General features: G+C 63.1%; 1 protein-coding gene and 1 long non-coding RNA gene across 2 annotated transcripts in view; one reads left to right on the forward strand and one right to left on the reverse strand.

Moving 5' to 3' along the window:
- Positions 1-11,985, forward strand: part of SLC38A9 (solute carrier family 38 member 9) — a 34,884-nt gene extending 22,899 nt beyond the window's left edge. Inside the window, exons 11-15 of the mRNA XM_045839859.1 lie at positions 1,013-1,119; positions 5,945-6,058; positions 7,452-7,600; positions 9,892-9,981; positions 11,160-11,985. Of these exons, the coding sequence (XP_045695815.1) occupies positions 1,013-1,119; positions 5,945-6,058; positions 7,452-7,600; positions 9,892-9,981; positions 11,160-11,325 (626 nt within the window). The 3' untranslated portion in view covers positions 11,326-11,985. The remainder of the gene's footprint in view (positions 1-1,012; positions 1,120-5,944; positions 6,059-7,451; positions 7,601-9,891; positions 9,982-11,159) is intronic.
- Positions 1-13,212, reverse strand: part of LOC123819492 — a 29,142-nt gene extending 15,930 nt beyond the window's left edge. The window contains exon 1 of the long non-coding RNA XR_006785817.1: positions 13,083-13,212. This is a non-coding gene — a long non-coding RNA (uncharacterized LOC123819492). The remainder of the gene's footprint in view (positions 1-13,082) is intronic.
- Between the last annotated feature and the right edge of the window lie 4,354 nt (positions 13,213-17,566).

Consider the following 17,566-nt stretch of genomic DNA (forward strand, 5'->3'; position numbering starts at 1 on the left):
TGACTTTGAGTTCTTACGGAAGAGTCTTTCCGTCGCTTCTCTAAAAAGAATGTCTGCGAGTCGTGTCCCATGCGAACAGTAACTTCGCCGTCTGTCCAAAGCCGGTGCCTGTATCGTGATTCTGGGAGTGTGACGCTGACCCCTAGACGCCGCCGCCTTTACTGCTCGCGTGTCACAGCGACTCCGCGCCTATCGCAGCTCGCGGAGAGACTGCAGGTGCGGGGATGCCGGGAAAGGAGCGCCGTGAGCCGGGGAGCCGACCCTTCGACCCCTCGCCCCCCTGTCTCCCCTGCGCACTCGCGGTTTGTGCGCCGGATCGCGGGTTCTCACGCCCCGCCCTCCCCGAGCGGCCCCGCCCACCGCCGCTTCCCTCCCTGCGGAGGACGGGAGCTTCCAGCGCCCCCCCGCGGTGCTCTTGGCCTCGGCGGCTGAAAATGTCACGTGACCGACGCTTCCCGCCCTGAGTCCTGCCCTAAAGGCGCTTTCCCGGCAGGTTCGAGTATTGGGAGAGGAGGCTCTGCAGAGCCCCACGGGCCCTGGACCTGAGCGCTGCCGCGCCGCTGTGCGCCGGCTCGGGGCCGCGGACGGGGGCCCTGGGGGGGCAGAAGCAGTCCCGCTGTTGGTGGGGAAGCCGCTGCGGTGGTTCGTACAGGACGACTCGGGAACGGACTCCGTGCCCCGCGAACTCACCGCTGCGATGTGAGCGCTGCGGCGCCGCGCGCCGGCTCAGGGGCTGTGCGGGGACGGGCGTGACCGCAGACCGGCGCGACCGCTGCCAAGCCCCCCCCCGCCCCCCCCCAGGCGCAGAGAGGCTGCTTCCTGGCTCCTCCCCGCCCCGTCCCCACCCGCTGTGGCTGAGCGGCGCGCTGGCCGTGCGCAGCTGCGGGAGATGCGCCGGTGTTCTTGTCCCTGGACAGACAGACGCCCGGCGTCGAGCGGTCAGCTGTGGCGGCGTGTGCTCGAGTTCTGGCTGCCGGTGTTAATGTGGTTTCCCCTTCTCTTTCTCTCCTAGAGATAAGATTTGAGTTCCCACAGTTGACCGGAATACTCACCCTTGCTTTCTTTATTCATAACTGTGTTATCACACTCTTAAAGAACAACAAGAACCAAGAGAACAATGTGAGTAACCACGCGAGGAACTGATCTTTGTTACTGCAACTTAACTTGTCAACCTCAGCCACAGGGCAGTGGCCGGCACACCTTTTCTGGAAAGGTCCGGACGGTGCACTTTGGAGCCTCGCGGGACACGCGGTCCCCGGGACAGCGGCCCGGCCCCCGCGGCAGCACTCTGCAGCCGCAGACAACGGGCAGACACGCGGGGGGGTGGCTGTGTTTCCAGAGAATTCTATTCCCCGCAACGAAGAGTGGGCCAGGTTTCACCAGTGGGCCATGGTCCCCAACTCCCACTCGAGCGATCACTGAGAAATGGCGGGGGGGGTGGCCAGTCGCCCACCGGGGTGACAAAGTCTTCAGAAATGCCCCCGAGACCTCAAAGACAGGAAGAGGAAACCAGGTGTAGACGGGACAGACAGGAAACAAACGGTAAGACGGTCGATTTAGGCCAAACGAGTGTTGATAATCACCTTAGATAAAATGGTCCAAACACTGAAATTAAAAGACACAGATTGTCAGGCTGAGTTAGAGAGCGAACCCTAACTGCCACACGCGCCGTCTGCAGCAAACCCACCGCGAGTGCAGAGCTGTCCGTGAGGGCACTGGGCAGAGGGGGGCGGGGTGGCCGTTCTAACGCCGAGGTCGGCCTCAGAGTGAGGAGTGCTGCCGAGGCGGAGGGGCACGCTCCAGCTCATGGTCTCTCGGGACCGGTTCATGAGGAAGACACGCTGATCCTGGATTTGTGTGCGCCCAGCGAAAGGGTTTCCAAATCCCTGTCAGAACCGAAAGGGGGAGTAGACAAACCCACCATCATAATCGGAGATCGCGATCCCTCCCCTAGTAACGGATAGGACAAACAGGACATGAGAACGGACACAGAAAATGTGAAAACACGACCAACCCGCTTCACCTGGTTGGCATTTGTAAAAGTCTTCCCTCCAACACCCGCTGCGGGAGGGACGTTTGTTTCAGACGCACAGAAACACCCACCAGGATCAACCACGTGCTGGACCCTATACATCTCAATACATTCACAAGGTTTGAATCCGTATCACGTATTTCTTTTACCGCAGTGAGTTAAACATCAATAAGAGAAAGAAATTTTGGAACTTGACACATATGTGGGAATTAATCAATGTATTCTTAAATAGCTAATGGGGAAAGAAGAAATTACAAGGGAAAAAAAGGAAATACTTTGAGATTATTAGAAATGAAGACCAAGCACATCAGGATGTGTAGGGTACAGCTAAAGCAGTGCTTAGAGGGAAATTCACGGCTGTAAACACCCACATCGAGAAAGGTTCAGATCAATGCCCTTCCACCTTACGACAGTGGGGAAGGAGGAGCAAACTAACCCTAACCCCGAGCAGGCCGACATCCCCCGCTCCCTGGGGCCTGTGTGCAGGTGTCGGCCTTCATCTGACAGTTGACAGCCGCGCAGGCGAAGGCCGCAGTGAAGCTCTCACCGAGAGGCCTGCCGGGGTCGGTGACGCGCTGGGCACGGAAAGGCCTGGTGCGCGGGGGACGCCGGGGGTTTCCTGTGACATGCGGCAGAGCCACTGAGAAGGCGAAACAAATCTTACCAGGTAGCAGGAAGCTAGCTCTCACCTTAGGCCACAGAGGTACGTCGTGTCTCGCACCTGGTGACATCTGTATGGCCAGTCACCTCTGAGTGGAGCTGGAGCTGAGCAGATCTGGGTCTCCCAAATTCCCTGACTGGGTGACCTTCACATTTCATTCTCTTCCCGTGACGCCGTCAGGCTCAGAACCTTCGGCCCGAGCACTGGTTCTCCCGGTGCCTCCAGGGGCGGGTCCTTTCTCTGGGGAGACGAGCTGAGCCCGTGGGCTCTGTGACTCTGGTCACGTCAGCACGCAGCGGCAGGCGCGAACAGCCGGTGGTGGCGGGGGCAGAGCCCGAGCCGAGCTCCACGCAGCTGCGGCCACAGCTTCCTCGGGGGTCCCGGCGCCGTCACTGTCCCATAGTCCGGCCACCACGCGGAGAAGACCGCTCGCCCCCAAAGTTCTGAAACGGAACCCCTTTTCTGGCAGGAGGGGAGCCGGGTCGGACCCACCCCGAGGCAGAAGCAGTAGCAGAAGCTGCTCGGTGCCTGTTTTGCTCTGTTCTCCGTTTAGCCTCAGAGCCCGTTTGTTCCTGAGAAGCACGTTGCAGAGCCTCACGCCGTGCCTGTCCTGGCTGCTTCTCGCCGAGCAGCTGTGCAGCTCGGGTCCCCGCCCATCGTGTCTGGGGTGGGTCAGGGCGGTCGGCCGCCTCGCTGCTGCGAGTCCGGTGTCTGCCGGGGAGCGTTTCCACTGTGGCTGGGAGGCGGGGACGTGGGGCAGACGAGAACCCACAGCCGAGACGCGGGACGCGCCCCGACCCTGTGCGCCGGTGGCTCTGAGCGGACGCTCCTGCCGCTCTCCGGGACCAGCCCCGCGGGCCCGCGGCGCTCACGCCAGACGCGGGGCACAGACCCGCACAGCGGGGCTCTCGGCGCATCCCTCTCCAGACTGTCGCTGTGCCTCTTCTCAAGTACGTGTTTCTACTTGGAGCCTCGAGTTCTAAAACACAGCCTTTCCCACCGTTTTCCACGACGAGGGGCTTTGCAGAGGCTGCACGCCCTGGCCGGGCACAGGGCCGGCTGGCGGTCCGGCCGGAGAGCAGCCAAGTGTGCGTGTGCGTGTGTGTGCGTGTGCGTGTGGGCGGTGCATGGCCCGGGCCCTCCCCCGGGAAACGAGGGACGCCGCCGCCCCCACAGGCGGCGGGTAACGCATGCAGCGAGTGTGCTCACGAGCGCGGAGCCGAGCGCCTGGACGCGCCTCAGACCGCAGCCGACGCGGTTTGGTGGTGGTTTACCGACACCCGCCCTACTGTGGTGAGCGAGCCCCTGCTGTGCGCCAGAGTCCCGGAGACGTGATGGTGGGGAGGCACAGCGGGTCCCGCCGCCAGGGTCTCCCGGCCTGGTGGTGCGGCCCAGCTCGAGGCCGGGGGGATGGAGATGGGACGCGGCCTGAGGACCGCCGTGACCCCGGCTGCTTGGTGGACGTCGGGGGCGTTCTCTTTCCTCTGGAGACGCATCACGTGAGCGTGCGTCACCTGGACAGTGAAGGCGACTGACCGGTCACCGTCCCTGTGCCGTAGCTGAGACGGGTGCACAGCACTGCGAGAACGGGGAGCAGGGGAGAGCCCCCCGCTGGGCAGCCTCGCACACCCGCCTTCCTGTGCATCAGCCGCCCCCCAGGTTCGCTGTGGGGGGGGAGGGGTGTGCCTCGGCAGGAAGCCTGGCCCAGACCGTGCGGTGACCGGGGCGCACGGGGCAGGGACCGCCCGTCGGGCGGCAGCAGTGCTCCCCTCTCTGCGGAGCTCGCTCTGGCGCAGCCGCGTGGCCCCGGGGTCTGCGCACTAGGAGACCGCCCTGGTGCACGGTCTGGCGCAGAGCAGGCGGCGGGGGGCGGGGGCAGGGGGTGGGGGGGTGACTTCGAAGCCTCGTGATCTGAGGACGGGAGAAGGAGAGTCGTGCGGTTCCTCTCTGTGTGTCCACACAAGCCCTCGAGGCAAAGTCGGGGTGGGTGGGCAAAGTCTGTCGGCGGTGATGACCCCAGAGCTTCGCGAGTATGGAGCCCCTGGGGGCGGGGGCGGCCTCTCCTTCCTCAGCCCCGAGTGACTGGAAGCTCTCGGAGGAGACTGTACCCCCCCCCCGCCTAACCCGGGCTCCCAGGGCGCCCCACTAGGGCCGCATCATCTGATCCGGAGGGACCCCTGGTTCGTGGCCCAGCTGGATGGCAGCTCAGGCCTGACCGTGGGCCTTCTCCCAGCGTGTCCCTTGGTCTTGAACTGCTTCACCAGCACCCAAGTGGGCAACTCTCTGCTGCTGCTTTAGCTCGTTTAAGGGGGGAAGTCGTCCAACAGTCGCCAACACTCGTCCAGGCACCGCGTTACTGAACCCAAGTAAAACCGTGTGCAGTTTCTCCCGTCTGTTTCCTTAGCGGGCAAAGCAGTCTGTGTTTGCGCTGAGGACGTTCAGCAGTTCAGCCGTGCTGCCCTGTGTGGCCACCACTTGAGCTCGGGGAGCTGCGGGCCTGCCGGGCGGGGCCCCGACAGCCGGCCGGCCGCCCTCAGTATCTCGGAGCTTTGGACTTCACTTGGGAGCGGGAGGCCGGGAGGGCGGAGCTGACCCCGGGCGGGGGGCAGGGGGAGGTGGCCGGCTGCCCCGGACGCCTGCCCACGCTCGCTGCCCCGGCTGCGGGCAGCTGTCCTCTTGCCCCCTTCTGTGCGCTGCTCGCTCCTGACGCGAGTCTTCAGTGCCTGCACCCCCCCCCCCGCCCCCGTCTGCTCCGCAGCCGGCCGTTCTTTATTTGCTACCTTTCATTGGGTAGCCGTTTCTTTCGGTCCGGGCGTGCTTTGAAGAGTTAACTCACTAAAAGAAAAAAATGTAATGCCACAGGTCACAGGGGGCTTAGCCTTGCTTCCTTGTTGTCCCTCAGCTCTACTGTTTTAGTAAATATTTTGTGATTCGGTAAATAAACCAGGTCTTGGCGCGAAGCCAGCGTTGCTGTCTCGGGAAGCCGCTGCGTGTGCTGCTAGCTCTCGGAGTCGGGCAGGAGGCAGGCGGGCCGCTCCAGGGCAGCGGACACACGGTCAGGCTGGCTGGCTCGCGGGCCGTGAGGTTGTTTCCATGGGGCCCCGAGAGCAGTGGGCCCCAGAAGGTCTGTGTGCCCTCGGCACGCACGCGGCCAGAGAGGAGTGTCGTGGGTGTCCACCCCCCCATCGCCCTGCTCGGACAGACCCACTGCAGGGGTCCCCGTGCCGTGAGCTGCCGCTCTCTCCCCCCAGGTGAGGGACCTGTCCATCGCCTACCTGCTGGTGACGCTCACCTACCTCTACATCGGAGTCCTGGTTTTCGCCTCGTTTCCTTCGCCGCCGCTCCCCAAAGACTGCATCGAACAGGTGAGCTCTGCCCTCCGCGTGGCCGCCCGGGCGACGCCACCACAGGGCTGCCCTCGCTGCCGCCCCCTCACCCGGGGGCTCCCAGCCCCGCCCCGGCCTCTCTGAGCTTCCCTGTGCTCTCCCGCGGAGCGCGGGCACGCCCGTGCCAGAGGTTCTCCGGTGGGCCATCTGAGGAGGCCCTGTCCTGCCGGCACCTGTGGCCCAGATAAATGGCCTTGATCTTTCTGGGAAAGGTCACAGCAGCGGTCGAGGGCTCACAGCACCTCCACCGCGAGCACGTCCAGCTCCCGCGGGCTCGGAGCCCAGGCCCCAGGATGCCCCGGGTGAGCCGGCCCGGAGGTCAGCGTGTCCTGCTGACGGGCAGCAGAACAGACAGAGGGACAGACAGACAGAGCCCAGGAGACATGTTTTTACTAAGAGGCTGCCACAAGTGAGATTTTGTCCGGCTTGGCCCTCCGTGGACTTAGGTGTGGTGTCGTCTGGAGTTTAACGTGACGGTAGAACTTCCCACAAAAACCCAGCAGCCTCCCACGGGGGCCCGACTCCCGGTCAGAAGGGGGCTCGTCTGGGGGAGCGTGGTGCAGGGGACGGCGTGCCTGGCCCCGGAGGAGCGGCACTGGGCGCCGGGCTCTGGCTCGGGCTCTGGCTCTGCGGGGAGGCCGGTGAGCGCTCCGGCTGCCATGACGGCCTGGGGTGGCCACCCCCGCCTCCCGGCCTCCAGACGCGCTCGGCAGCCGCGCATGTGCCGACCGCCCCCCCCCAGATGGGAGCCGACCGCCCCCCCCAGATGGGAGCCGCCACGCCAGGCCAAGGCCCCCTTGGGGGTGGGAATAGCTGCGGGGTTTCGGCTCGAAAGGGAGAGTGAGCGCTGAGCCGGTTTCCCAGATGCCAAGCCCAAGTGGAGAACAGAGCCCTGAGAGGGAGCAGACACAAACCCCTTTCCCCTCGGGGACGGACGGTAAGAGGTGCTGTTCCTGGAGATGGAGGCGCTCTGTGGCCTCGACTCCAGAAGGCTCCGGGGTGCAGAGCCCCTGCGGGCCCAGCGGGCAGCCGGGCGAGCACACGGCACGTTGCGGCGGGCTGTCGCCGGGCCCGCCACACAGAGCTGCTCCGCTGTCCCCGGCGGAGGACGAGGCCTTTGCCGCGTGACTGCCCGATCAGCTGCAGCCTGGCTCTTCCCCCGCACGGACCAGAAGAAAAACGTGCCAACATCGCCCGTCTGGAGACGTCGCGAAACCCCGTCGGCCTCTGAACTCCGCACCCCGAAGGGGCCGCCCGGCCGCAGCTCAGCGACCTGGGCCCCGGGCTCCCGCCGGGCAGCGGCAGCCCCTCCCCCCCGTGTGCAGGCACGGAATCCGAGCGTTCACGCGACTCCGTTTCTCTCCCGGGCCAGAACTTCTTGGACAACTTCCCCAGCAGCGACATCCTGTCGTTCATCGCGAGGATCTTCCTGCTGTTCCAGATGATGACCGTGTACCCGCTCCTGGGCTACCTGGCGCGCGTCCAGCTGCTGGGCCACGTGTTCGGGGACGTTTACCCCAGGTAAGGGCTCCTGTCTGGGCCAGCAGGTGTGCCGCGCCGCCAGCAACGGCGCACACGGGTCGTCCGGAAACGTGACTCGTCCTTTCGCTGTAAAAACCGGCCTCGCGAACGTGGTTACGAGGGTAGGTCGTTGCTGTCGTTTCCCCTGAAGACTTTAAAAATAGGAGACGCTTCCTTGTCCAGAGTCATTCACAGTTCATCCGGTCGAGTTGTGTTAGGTCTGATGCCAGTTACATCTGCCTTACGATTTGGTTGCTGTTAACCTACACATCGCCAATAAGCTAATGATACAAAGAACCTGCGTTCACTGATGAGAAGCAGCAGCTCTTTAACTGGAACTAGTGGCGATTTGACTGATTGGTTACCAGTGTGTTCATGAACATCCGTCCGTTTTCACGTAAATGAGAGTCGATCACGGAAGGTGGGATGGGTAACGGGAGTCAAGTCTCCGCCTTTGTGACCCCGGCTGCGATGCCCTGCCCCTTCCTGGCGACGGCGGAGTCGTGAGTCCCCCTCCTCCAGGAGAGGTGTCCACCTGCCCGGCCGGGCTCCCCGGGACTCCCCTGGGCGGCCCTGACCGACTCCGACTCTCGCCACTGGTTTCATCCGAGATTCATCCGAGTGGGAAGTGCCTACCCCTCACCTGTTTCACTGGGAATACGTGATCACAGGCGAAGAAAACTTGGATAAAGTTTGAAGAAAACGTTACATTTACAGTAACCAACGCACACACGGTCTTAACCAGCACCTCCTGGAGGGAACAGGTGTGGTCTGTCCCCCGTTAGATGAATCATGAGCTACAGAGGTGTCGGCTCAGAAGCCGTGAGCCGTTCAAAGGAGGGTCCAGAGTCACCAGGCCCCGAGCGCTGAGCGCAGCAGCAGCCCCGGTGCTGCCGACACTCGGCTGGAAGGCCAGACGTGGGCGAACAGCTCGCATGTCTGCGCCTGTGCTGCGCCCTCACTTGGCAAGGCCGGGCCGCAAGCGGCGAGTGCACGGACGAGAGCTCACAGTCAAGACCAGAGCGCACAGACACAGGCGAGAGCACACAGACCAGAGCGCACAGGCAAGAGCGCACAGGCGAGAGCACAGACAGGCGAGAGCGCACGGACCAGAGCGTGCTGGGAGGAGGCGTGGCTCCTGCTGTCTGCCCTGGTTTGCACAATGGGGGCTGCTGGGGCGTTTCTTCTTCCGGGAGAACCTGGACTCTCCCCGGCCACCAAGAGCACACCACCGCCCCCCTCCCGCCACAAGCCGCCCACAGGCTGTGCCCGTCGGGCGCCCTGTTTGGTCGTGGGCCCCGTTTCGCTCTCAGAGCCTTTTCAGGGCCCCAGGAACCTCGGTTTATATCTGTCGCCGTCTAACGTAGAAGTGTTAGCACCGTGAATTTTAAAAATGTTAATTTTTTAAAGGGCAGTGATGAAACCATTACTTATTAGCATAAATCACATTTATGAATAACTATTTCCAAAATAACATGTTTTATATTTTCAGAACTCGTTAATGTCTGATTTACGATAATTGGATCCTTTTATGTTGTGCAATCAAACTGCTGTAATACGTTGTTTTCCTTTAATGTATGAACAAAACCCCTTCTCACGGACGCCCACGGGGCAAGGGAGCACCAGAGTAGCCCTTGCAGATCGCCGTGGGTTTCCCCTGTGCGACTCGGCCGAACGCTGTCTGGCCCTGGTTCCCCTGAGAACCAGCTGACTCTGAAACGCAGTCACATTGACGCCCACTGGTCTGTCCCACACTCGGGATTCCCCCACCCCCCACGCCTGCTTTTGCAACGCCGTGTTTGGTCATCGGGGGCCCACTGGCCGCCGGTCCTGAGACCCTCCCAGATGCCGACACGCCTCACCGTGCGGGGCCAATCACGCGGATGTCCACGTCCCGTCGGTTTCGTCGTGTCTCTGAGTGTCGGGAAACCGCCAGGCTCAGGGCAGCAGTTACACGGTCTCCGAAATTCTCTCCGAAAGCCCCAGTCTCACCACTGGCCACATGCACCACCATTTGTTTTCCCTGGGAAAGCAGGTGTCTCCCATGTTCTGGGACAGGCCACGGGGCGGACCCCACAAAGCAGCCCGTGTGCGGCAGCACCCAGAGGGCCGAGTGCCCGTCCCCAGCCCTGGCCGGGGTCGCCTTCTCTCTCTGCTGTAGTGTCACTGTCAAGTGGAAGACTTTCTGGTGTTAAAGGTGTTCACAAAGAATTGCGTCTTCATGTCGAGGGTTGTCATTTGCCCGCATTCACATTTTTTTCTTTCCTCCAAACTCTCTCGTCACCTTCCAGCGTCTTCCACGTGCTGGTTCTTAACCTGCTGATCGTCGGAGCCGGAGTGCTCACGGCCTGCTTCTACCCCAACATCGGCGGCATCATCAGGTACGCCGGCCGCGGGGGAGGGCCCCGCCCCCACAGGCCCCTGGTGCTTTTCCCACTGCTGCTGCGGCTGCGGCTGTGCGTTGACCGGGCGCTGGCCGGCGTCCGGGGCTGGTGACGCGCGGGCGTGGTTCCCCGGCGTGGGCGATGGTGGCTCGCTGGCCGCCGCTTCTGCGCGGTTCCAGCTGGGACCGCCATGCCCCTTCGCTTGGGGCCCCCGCTCCTCTCTTTGCCCCGTTTCCTCATTATTTTCTACGTATTCCCGTCTTCCTTCCCAAAATAAAGGCTTAGCGTTTAACAAATACTACAGAGCCTCTTGGGGTACCTGGGAAGTCTCTCCCCCGTCACGGCTGCCTCCTCCTCTCCCTCATGTGTTTCTACTCAGCAGTGAGCTTCAGCGTCGGCTGTGGTCACGGAGGGAGAGTTTGGGGAGGATTCAGATCCCAGATGGCTCTTCCCTCAATACCTTTCTTCTGGAAACTGGAAGAACATTCTGTCCTCCGAACACTAGTTTGGAGGAGGCCAGGAGCAGGTCGGGAGTGGGGTCTGACCTCAGGGTCTCCAGGAACTCCAGGGTTGCCATGAGCTTCTCTGCGATCCCCCGGGGAGCAGCGCAGAGCTGCCACCGCCGGAGCGCCAGCCTCGCCCGAGACGGCAGCCGGAGCCCAGGCCCCGGGGGCTCGGGGGCTCGCGGGTCCCCAGCAGGCCATGCCCGGGAAAGCGGGGAGGGGACGGTGGGGACAGTGCGGGGCTTGGGTTCAGGTGTTTTCGGGGCTGGCTTCGGTGTTCAGGCTGCGTGCCCGGGAGGGGCGCCGGCCCTCACTCTGCAGCAGATGCTCAGAGCGGGTGATCCGCTCAGGAAACGTTGGGGACGGAAAGCCGCCCTCCAGATGTTTCTGGGGAAGTGGCCCCGGTCACAGAGACGCAGAGGCACGGCGGAGACCTGAGAGACGCATGAACGTCTCTGCGGAGCAGATGCCCCAAGATGAGCAGGAAATGATGCTCTGTGTTAACCTAGCGAGCAGAACGAGTTGCTTTCCTTATGCCAGCAAGAAAGGGCTCACGTGATTCCGTTCTCTGGGGCCGAGGAGGGTTTGGACCGTCCTGCACGCGTCTCGCTGGTGAACGGGCAGAGGCCGGACGCGGGATGGGTGCATGCTCAGAACGCCCTTCCCTTGCAGGTACTCGGGCGCGGCCTGCGGCCTGGCCTTCGTCTTCGTCTACCCGGCGCTCACCTACATCCTCGCCCTCCGCCAGGACGGCCAGCTGACCTGGCCCAGGCTCCTGGCGCACGTGGCCATCATCGTGCTGGGCCTGGCCAACCTGATCGTCCAGTTCTTCCTGTGACGCGCTCACTGGCCCCGAGAGGCCCCCACGGTGCTCCGCACTCCGGCAGCAGCCCCACGCCGCCTCGCTCGCTCGGGAACGCTGCCGTGGCCGCAGCTCCGACACGCCCCCCGGGGAGCCCGGAACAGGGGAACCTCGACCCGCCCGCTCCTGAGTGGCCGTGGTCAGAGCAGGAGAGGGGCGATGCGAGCCGCCCTGGCCCCCGTCCTTCCCGTGGTCCCTGGTCCCTCGCCGCTGCGCCCCCCCCCCCCCAGCATTGCTCCCACTGTCTGCTCCGCGCGGGGCGTCGCCCCCGGAAGAGCGAGCCGTGCTTTGCTCCTTGATCTGAGGTGGGCGGCCTGTTTGCTGCAGTCAAGATCCTCAGGGTGTCTCACGGCGGCGCTTCGCCAGGTCCTGCTTCGGTTCCCGTCTCCGTGGGTGTGCGCCCCCACTGCGCCACTCGCTGCGCCGCCGTTCTGCCGCAGCTCCCCCAGCCCCCGCTGTCCGGGGCGGTGAACCAAATACCTCGTTTCTAGAGAGCCATCCCCCTGACGTGGGTGCGATAGAGTGAGTTTTTTCTAACCATGGCCCCCATCTCCCTCTGGGACAGGGAAGGGAAGGGGTCACTGCAGGCCCCACGGTTGTGGGAATTACGCAGAATAAATGGACTCGTGGAGTTTGCTGCTGTCTGACCTTTCTTCTGTTTCCGGCCCCGGACCAGAGACTTGGGTCCGAGTTCTAGTTCCCCAGCCATGTTCTGCATGGGCCAGGCACGCTTGCCCCCACAGGTGCAGGCTGCGTCTGGGTGTGGGGAGGCAGGGCCCGTGGGGACGGGTGTGGGGCCCCGGGAAGACGGGAGTGGAGGGGGGGCCGGGCAAGGGCCCCTTCCCGGTGCAGCCTCCAGGGAAATGGTCCGTCAGGACAGGGAAGGGGCGGTTCTGCGCGAGGTGCGACCTCCAGAATCGGCAGGGGGAGGGCAGGTCCCCCAGAGAAGACTCCGTGGGTCTGACACGAGGATTGGGGGATCTGAATTCCTGGAACTGACGCTCTCCTCTTTTCCACGCAAACTAGAACTGACCCGGAGCCGAAGCCCATGTCTTCCGTATGATAAAGCCCCCTTGTTCCACTGAAGGGTGCAGATTTCTTTAATTTTAGGCTGACGTTAAAAACTGCTCTGTGTCAATACACATCCCACACCCCAGGACGGTGCATAACCTGTGTCCTTCCCCCTCGGAGGAGGACGGGTGCAGTCGCTTGTTGAACCAGTGAGGAGCCCCACACCCGAGGCCCCTCCATGAGGCGTCCAGCCCAGCCCAGCCCAGCCCACGGTGCAGACGCACACTGACGAACATACTTCCTCAGCTCTTGTAAAAAGTCTCCCGTGGCAATTCCAAGCACACACAAAAGCAGAGAAAATAATATGCTCATTTACAATTCAGAAAAATGATGATGATGATGATGATAGGCGAACACCCCCATGAGGCCCAGCCCCGAGATTCCGTCCCGATTAGACTGCCCCCTGCCTCTCTCTCCCACCGAAGTATTTACAGCCGGTCTCGGGTGAGACGTCATTCCTTCCCGACGCACCCTGGCGTGCACGACACGGCCTGAGCACATCCTGCCGCTCAGTGATGGAGACAGTCTGCGGAGTGTGTGTCCGCTGGACCTGCTGGCAGAAGCTGGCCTCACGAGCAACTGCCCCTGCTGACCACGCTCCTGCCGCCCCTGCTAGCCTCCCGGGACTGTGGGGCCTTCCCACGGGGCCCGGGCCCACGTACCTGCTTGCGTTTCGGCACGTTCCGTCTGAGATGAGCTTTACGAGACGCGTCTCACTGCCCCCGTACCCTGCGCTTTGTTCTGTCTCTGCATTGCGCACACGGCATTGCTGCGCCCGTGACTCCGGCCCTCGGAGAGCGAGTGGTTAATGGGGGAAACAGTGACGCCCCGGGCGGGACTAAAGGGAAAGACGCCGTCAAATTCTCTGCAAGGACTCGGTGAAAGGCCAGCGTTCAAGCGCCGAGCGTGTGAGCTCCGTGGGAAGAGCCAAAACTGGCTTCTTCACGGGGCACTGACCTCCTGCTTTCCAGAACCGGGTGCCGGCTGGTTTTCTCAGCCCGGGCCAAGTGTCCAAGCTGAGTGGACACCCAAACACTGGAGCGTGACCCCGGCCTGTGATCCCAAGTGGGAAGCGCCAGCAGCCCGCAGGGCCCCCGGGGACTCGCTATGGATCCAGTAAACATGCATTGCAAAACCGCTCTGACGGGAACCTCAAAACCTAAACAGAGCTCTCCGAAATGTAACTTGTTGTTTTTTTAATATAAAAGAGATTAAATCAAAACGATGTTTAGGGAAAACAACTCAGGGACTTTGTTGAGCTGTGTCTTGCCAGGAAACGCCGTGGCCCGGCCCCCCGGGCCCCGAGCAGAGGGACGCCGGCGCTCCCCTCCCACGGAGTCCGACGCCTCCCACCCAGCCACTCGCATGACTGCCGCCCCGCCGAGCCGGGCCCCGCGGAGCCCCGCGTGTCCGATCCCGAGGATGCGCCGGGCCGGCCGCAGTGCCCCGGACCTAGAGGGGTCCACCATCTTGGACGGCACTCAGCACTCTGCTGGGCCTCGCCCCGGAGGGGCCTCTCCCTGGAGGGTCGGGTCCCTTGGTGTGCGGGGAGCCCGCTGCTGGCCGAGGGCATGGGACTGCCACCATCTGGGGCCCATGACGGCAGCAAAGATGCGCCCTCTGCCCCCCTCAGTCTGGTTCCTCATGCCCGGGTCACTTTTCTGTGTCTCCCTCTCCCCCTTCTGCAGTGATCAGATGAGGCTCCTTCTGCTGGGCGAGAAGCTGCCCCTCCTCCTCCTCCTCGCTGTCTCCGAGGAAAGCCGGGCCGAGGCACCCCCCGCCCTGTGGATGCCTCCTCCCCCGGCCCGCCCTTGACCCCGGGTGGACATTCCCGTTTGGTCACAGTGGGCACTTAACTCTTGTTTACTCAATCAATTCTTGGATGAGGCGGGGTTCCACGTTAATGGGAAACATCAAGTTCACTGCATTTTTTAAAAGATTATATTTATTTTTAGAGAGGGAAGGGAGGGAGAGAGAGAGAGGGAGAAACATCAATGTGCGGTTGCTGGGGGCCTGGGGCCTGCAACTGAGGCATGTGCCCTGGCTGGGAATCGAACCTGTGACACTTTGGTTCCGCAGCCCGCGCTCAATCCACTGAGCTACGCCAGCCAGGGCAAGTTCACTGCATTTTAAAAGATTTCACTCCACGTCTCCAAAAAGGAATGGGTTCGGTCGGGGTCAGGATGCGTCCCTCAGTCCGCATGTGAGTGCCCTCGGGCCGGTCCCTGGGCCGGGGACACAGAGCCAGAGCCCCCAGCCCGGCCCTGCGCCGCCGCTGTGACGGCGCTGCGTCCAGGAGAGAGCGGTGATGAACACGACTCTGGGGTGAGCCGAGTTTCTGAGGACGCAACTTGTTAAAGCCACAGGCCACGTACAGTGACATAGAATTGGCGGGGTGGGGGGGGGCCTGCGTCCGGAGCCCGGGAGGAAGGGCCACAGAGAATGAGCACAGGGACCCGGTGACTGTGTTCTTCACGCGACAGACTTCCTGAAAGCCTGTCTGGGACAAACCGGGGAGGCGGCGGCGGCGCGCAGGAGTGAGTGTGCACTCGGCCCGCGGAGTGTGGCCCGAGCACCCGAGCACGAAGAGCCTCCGCCCGGGTGAGAGAGACCGCTGACCCCAGGGGCCGGCCGGGCCTCGGGGGCCTGGAGGTCGGTAGTGTGATCCAGAATGCCCTCCCAAAGGAGAGCCGGCAGGACTGGGAAGGCGCCCGTGCACGCGGGGAGCCCCGACTGCGGCTCCAGGGGTTGCGGGGCTCAGGGGGCGGAAGGAGCTGTTGGGGCGCTCTGCTCGCCCAGCGCTGCGCCCCTCCCTCCGCCCTCCCACCAGGTCCGAGCTTTTCCTGCCGCCAGAGTCGGGCTGGACGCAGCAAAGTGCCGCAGCGCGGAGTGTGCTGACTCGGTAGCGGTTACTTGGGGATCAAAACAGGACGTCGTCCCTGTTTTAGACGAGAAGTTTTCCCTGAGGATGGATCTGGCAGCATTTTTCTTTCTTCCTTTTAATCTGCACGGAGACGGTGAGGAGCCCAGAGAACACTGTCGAGGTGCCCAAGAGCCCGCGGTCAACTTCCTTCCAGGGACGACGGGCCGGGGGAGGGCCTCCTCTGCAGGGGCCGCGGACGCGGCCGCCCCGCCGCCCAGCGCGGCTCCGGAGACGGGCAACGCCGCTCGTCCGCTCACCGCGGAAAGGTGCCGCTTCCACACAGTAAAAGGAAACCAGCTTCGAAGGCTTAGCTTTACAACTTTCAGGGACTACATCGGAAACCCACGGCCCTCGGGAAACCCGGCTGGTTCCGACAGCGACCCCGCAGTGCGGGGTCCCGGCCGTGGGCTGTGTGTAGGCGAAGGGAGCTGCCCCACGCAGGGAGCTGCCGCTCTCGCGTGGCCCCGGGCTGGGAAGTGCAGGAAGGGAGTCTTCCTCCCAGTGCTGCCGGGGCTCTGCCTGCAGTGTGACACGGCTGGGTCCCTGGTGACAGTGACGGTGACGCCCTCCAGGGCCCCGGCATGGAGGCCGACAGGGGCCCGTGGGGCGGCCAGAGCTCCACTGGCAGCAGCGGGTAAGCCCGAAGGGAAGCGAGTTCGGGTGGAACCCCCGACGCAGGCTGGAGGCCCGCCTGCAGCGCGTCCCGTGAGAGAGACAGCCGGTGGCGCGGCTCCACTCACAGCACACGACTCCCGCGGGTGCACACACGCAGGGCAGGCAGCAGAGCTGGCGGCCCCAGGCGGGCGCACTGCAGGTGGGCGTGAGGGCACTTTCCAGGGCGGCGGGGGTGCTCCAGAGGCGGGCGGTGGCGGCGGTGGCACCGCTGTGGGGTCGCCAAGGTCCTGGGGTTGTCCCCTGACACTGGCTGAGTGTTCCGGTGTGTGAGGCACCCGCGACGGCCGGTTTGGAACGTGCGGCCTCCCCAGCAGAAAGCGCAAAGGGCTTTCTATTTCCAAACACTGACATGTCGGCGGCACGAGCGCCTGCCGGAGGGCGGACGGGGACCCTCCCCGGCGAGTGTCGGTGTGGCCGTGGCCGCGGGCTCTCTGAAGGCAGCCTGGCCGGGCGAGCCCTGGTCCCCCGCAGGAGGCAGGCCCCGACGCCAGAGTGTGAGCACACGCGCGGACTGCAGTGTTTGTCGTGGAAAACTGAGGGACCTAAGCGCCCGACGGGACATAGAGCACGGAGTGTCCCTCTGCAGAGCACTGCGCAGCTGCAGCTGCTTTACCTGAGGGTGCAGGTGTGGGTAGGTGGCGTCAAAAAGATGTTTGTAAACCCAAGTGAACAAACTTCCGGCCAAGACGGAGGCGTAGGTAGACACCCTGTGCCTCCTTGCACAACCACAAGAAGGACAACAACAAATTTAAAAACAAAAAACAACTAGAACTTTAGAAAACCAAACTGTGTGGAAGCCCGACAACCAAGGAGTTAAAGAAGAAACACTCACCCAGACCGGCAGGAGGGGCGGAGACGGGCAGCCGGGCGGACAGGACTCGCGGTGAGGCGGCGGCTGGTGGAACAGGTGGTCCCACGTTCACGAGCAGATAAACCGGGAGGAACAACTGGGGAGCGAGACAGACCCACAACCCAGGGCCCCAGCGGGGAAATAAAGCCTCAAACCTCTGACTGAAAACACCTGTGGGGGTTGAGGCGGCAGCGGGAGAGACTCCCAGCCTCACAGGAGAGTTCAAGGAGAGACCCACAGGGTCCTAGAATGTGCACAAACCCACCCACCCGGGAATCAGCACCAGGAGGGCCCACTTTGCTTGGGGGAAGCAGGGGAGTGACTGAAAGCTGACGGACAGCGGAACAAGCGCCATTGCTCCCTCCTAGACCCTCCCCCACGTACAGCGTCACAGTGCAGCGACGTGGGTTGCCCCGCCCTGGTCAGCACCTAAGGCTCCACCCCTTACTACCTAACAGGCGCGACGAGACAAAATGGCCCAAAGGAAAGAACAGATCAAAGCTCCAGAAAAAATACAACTAAGCCACAAAGAGAGCCAACCTATCAGATGCACAGTTCCAAACACTGGTGATCAGGATGCTCCAGGAACTCACTGGGTACTTCCACAGCATAAAAAAGGCCCAGGCAGTGAAGGTTTCATTACGTGAAATAAAGGAAAATGTACAGTGAACCGACAGTGAAGGGAAGGAAACTGGGAC

Source organism: Phyllostomus hastatus, unplaced genomic scaffold, assembly GCF_019186645.2.
Source record: "Phyllostomus hastatus isolate PE091 unplaced genomic scaffold, TTU_PhHast_1.1 phas_contig_329, whole genome shotgun sequence".
Lineage (NCBI taxonomy): Eukaryota > Metazoa > Chordata > Mammalia > Chiroptera > Phyllostomidae > Phyllostomus > Phyllostomus hastatus.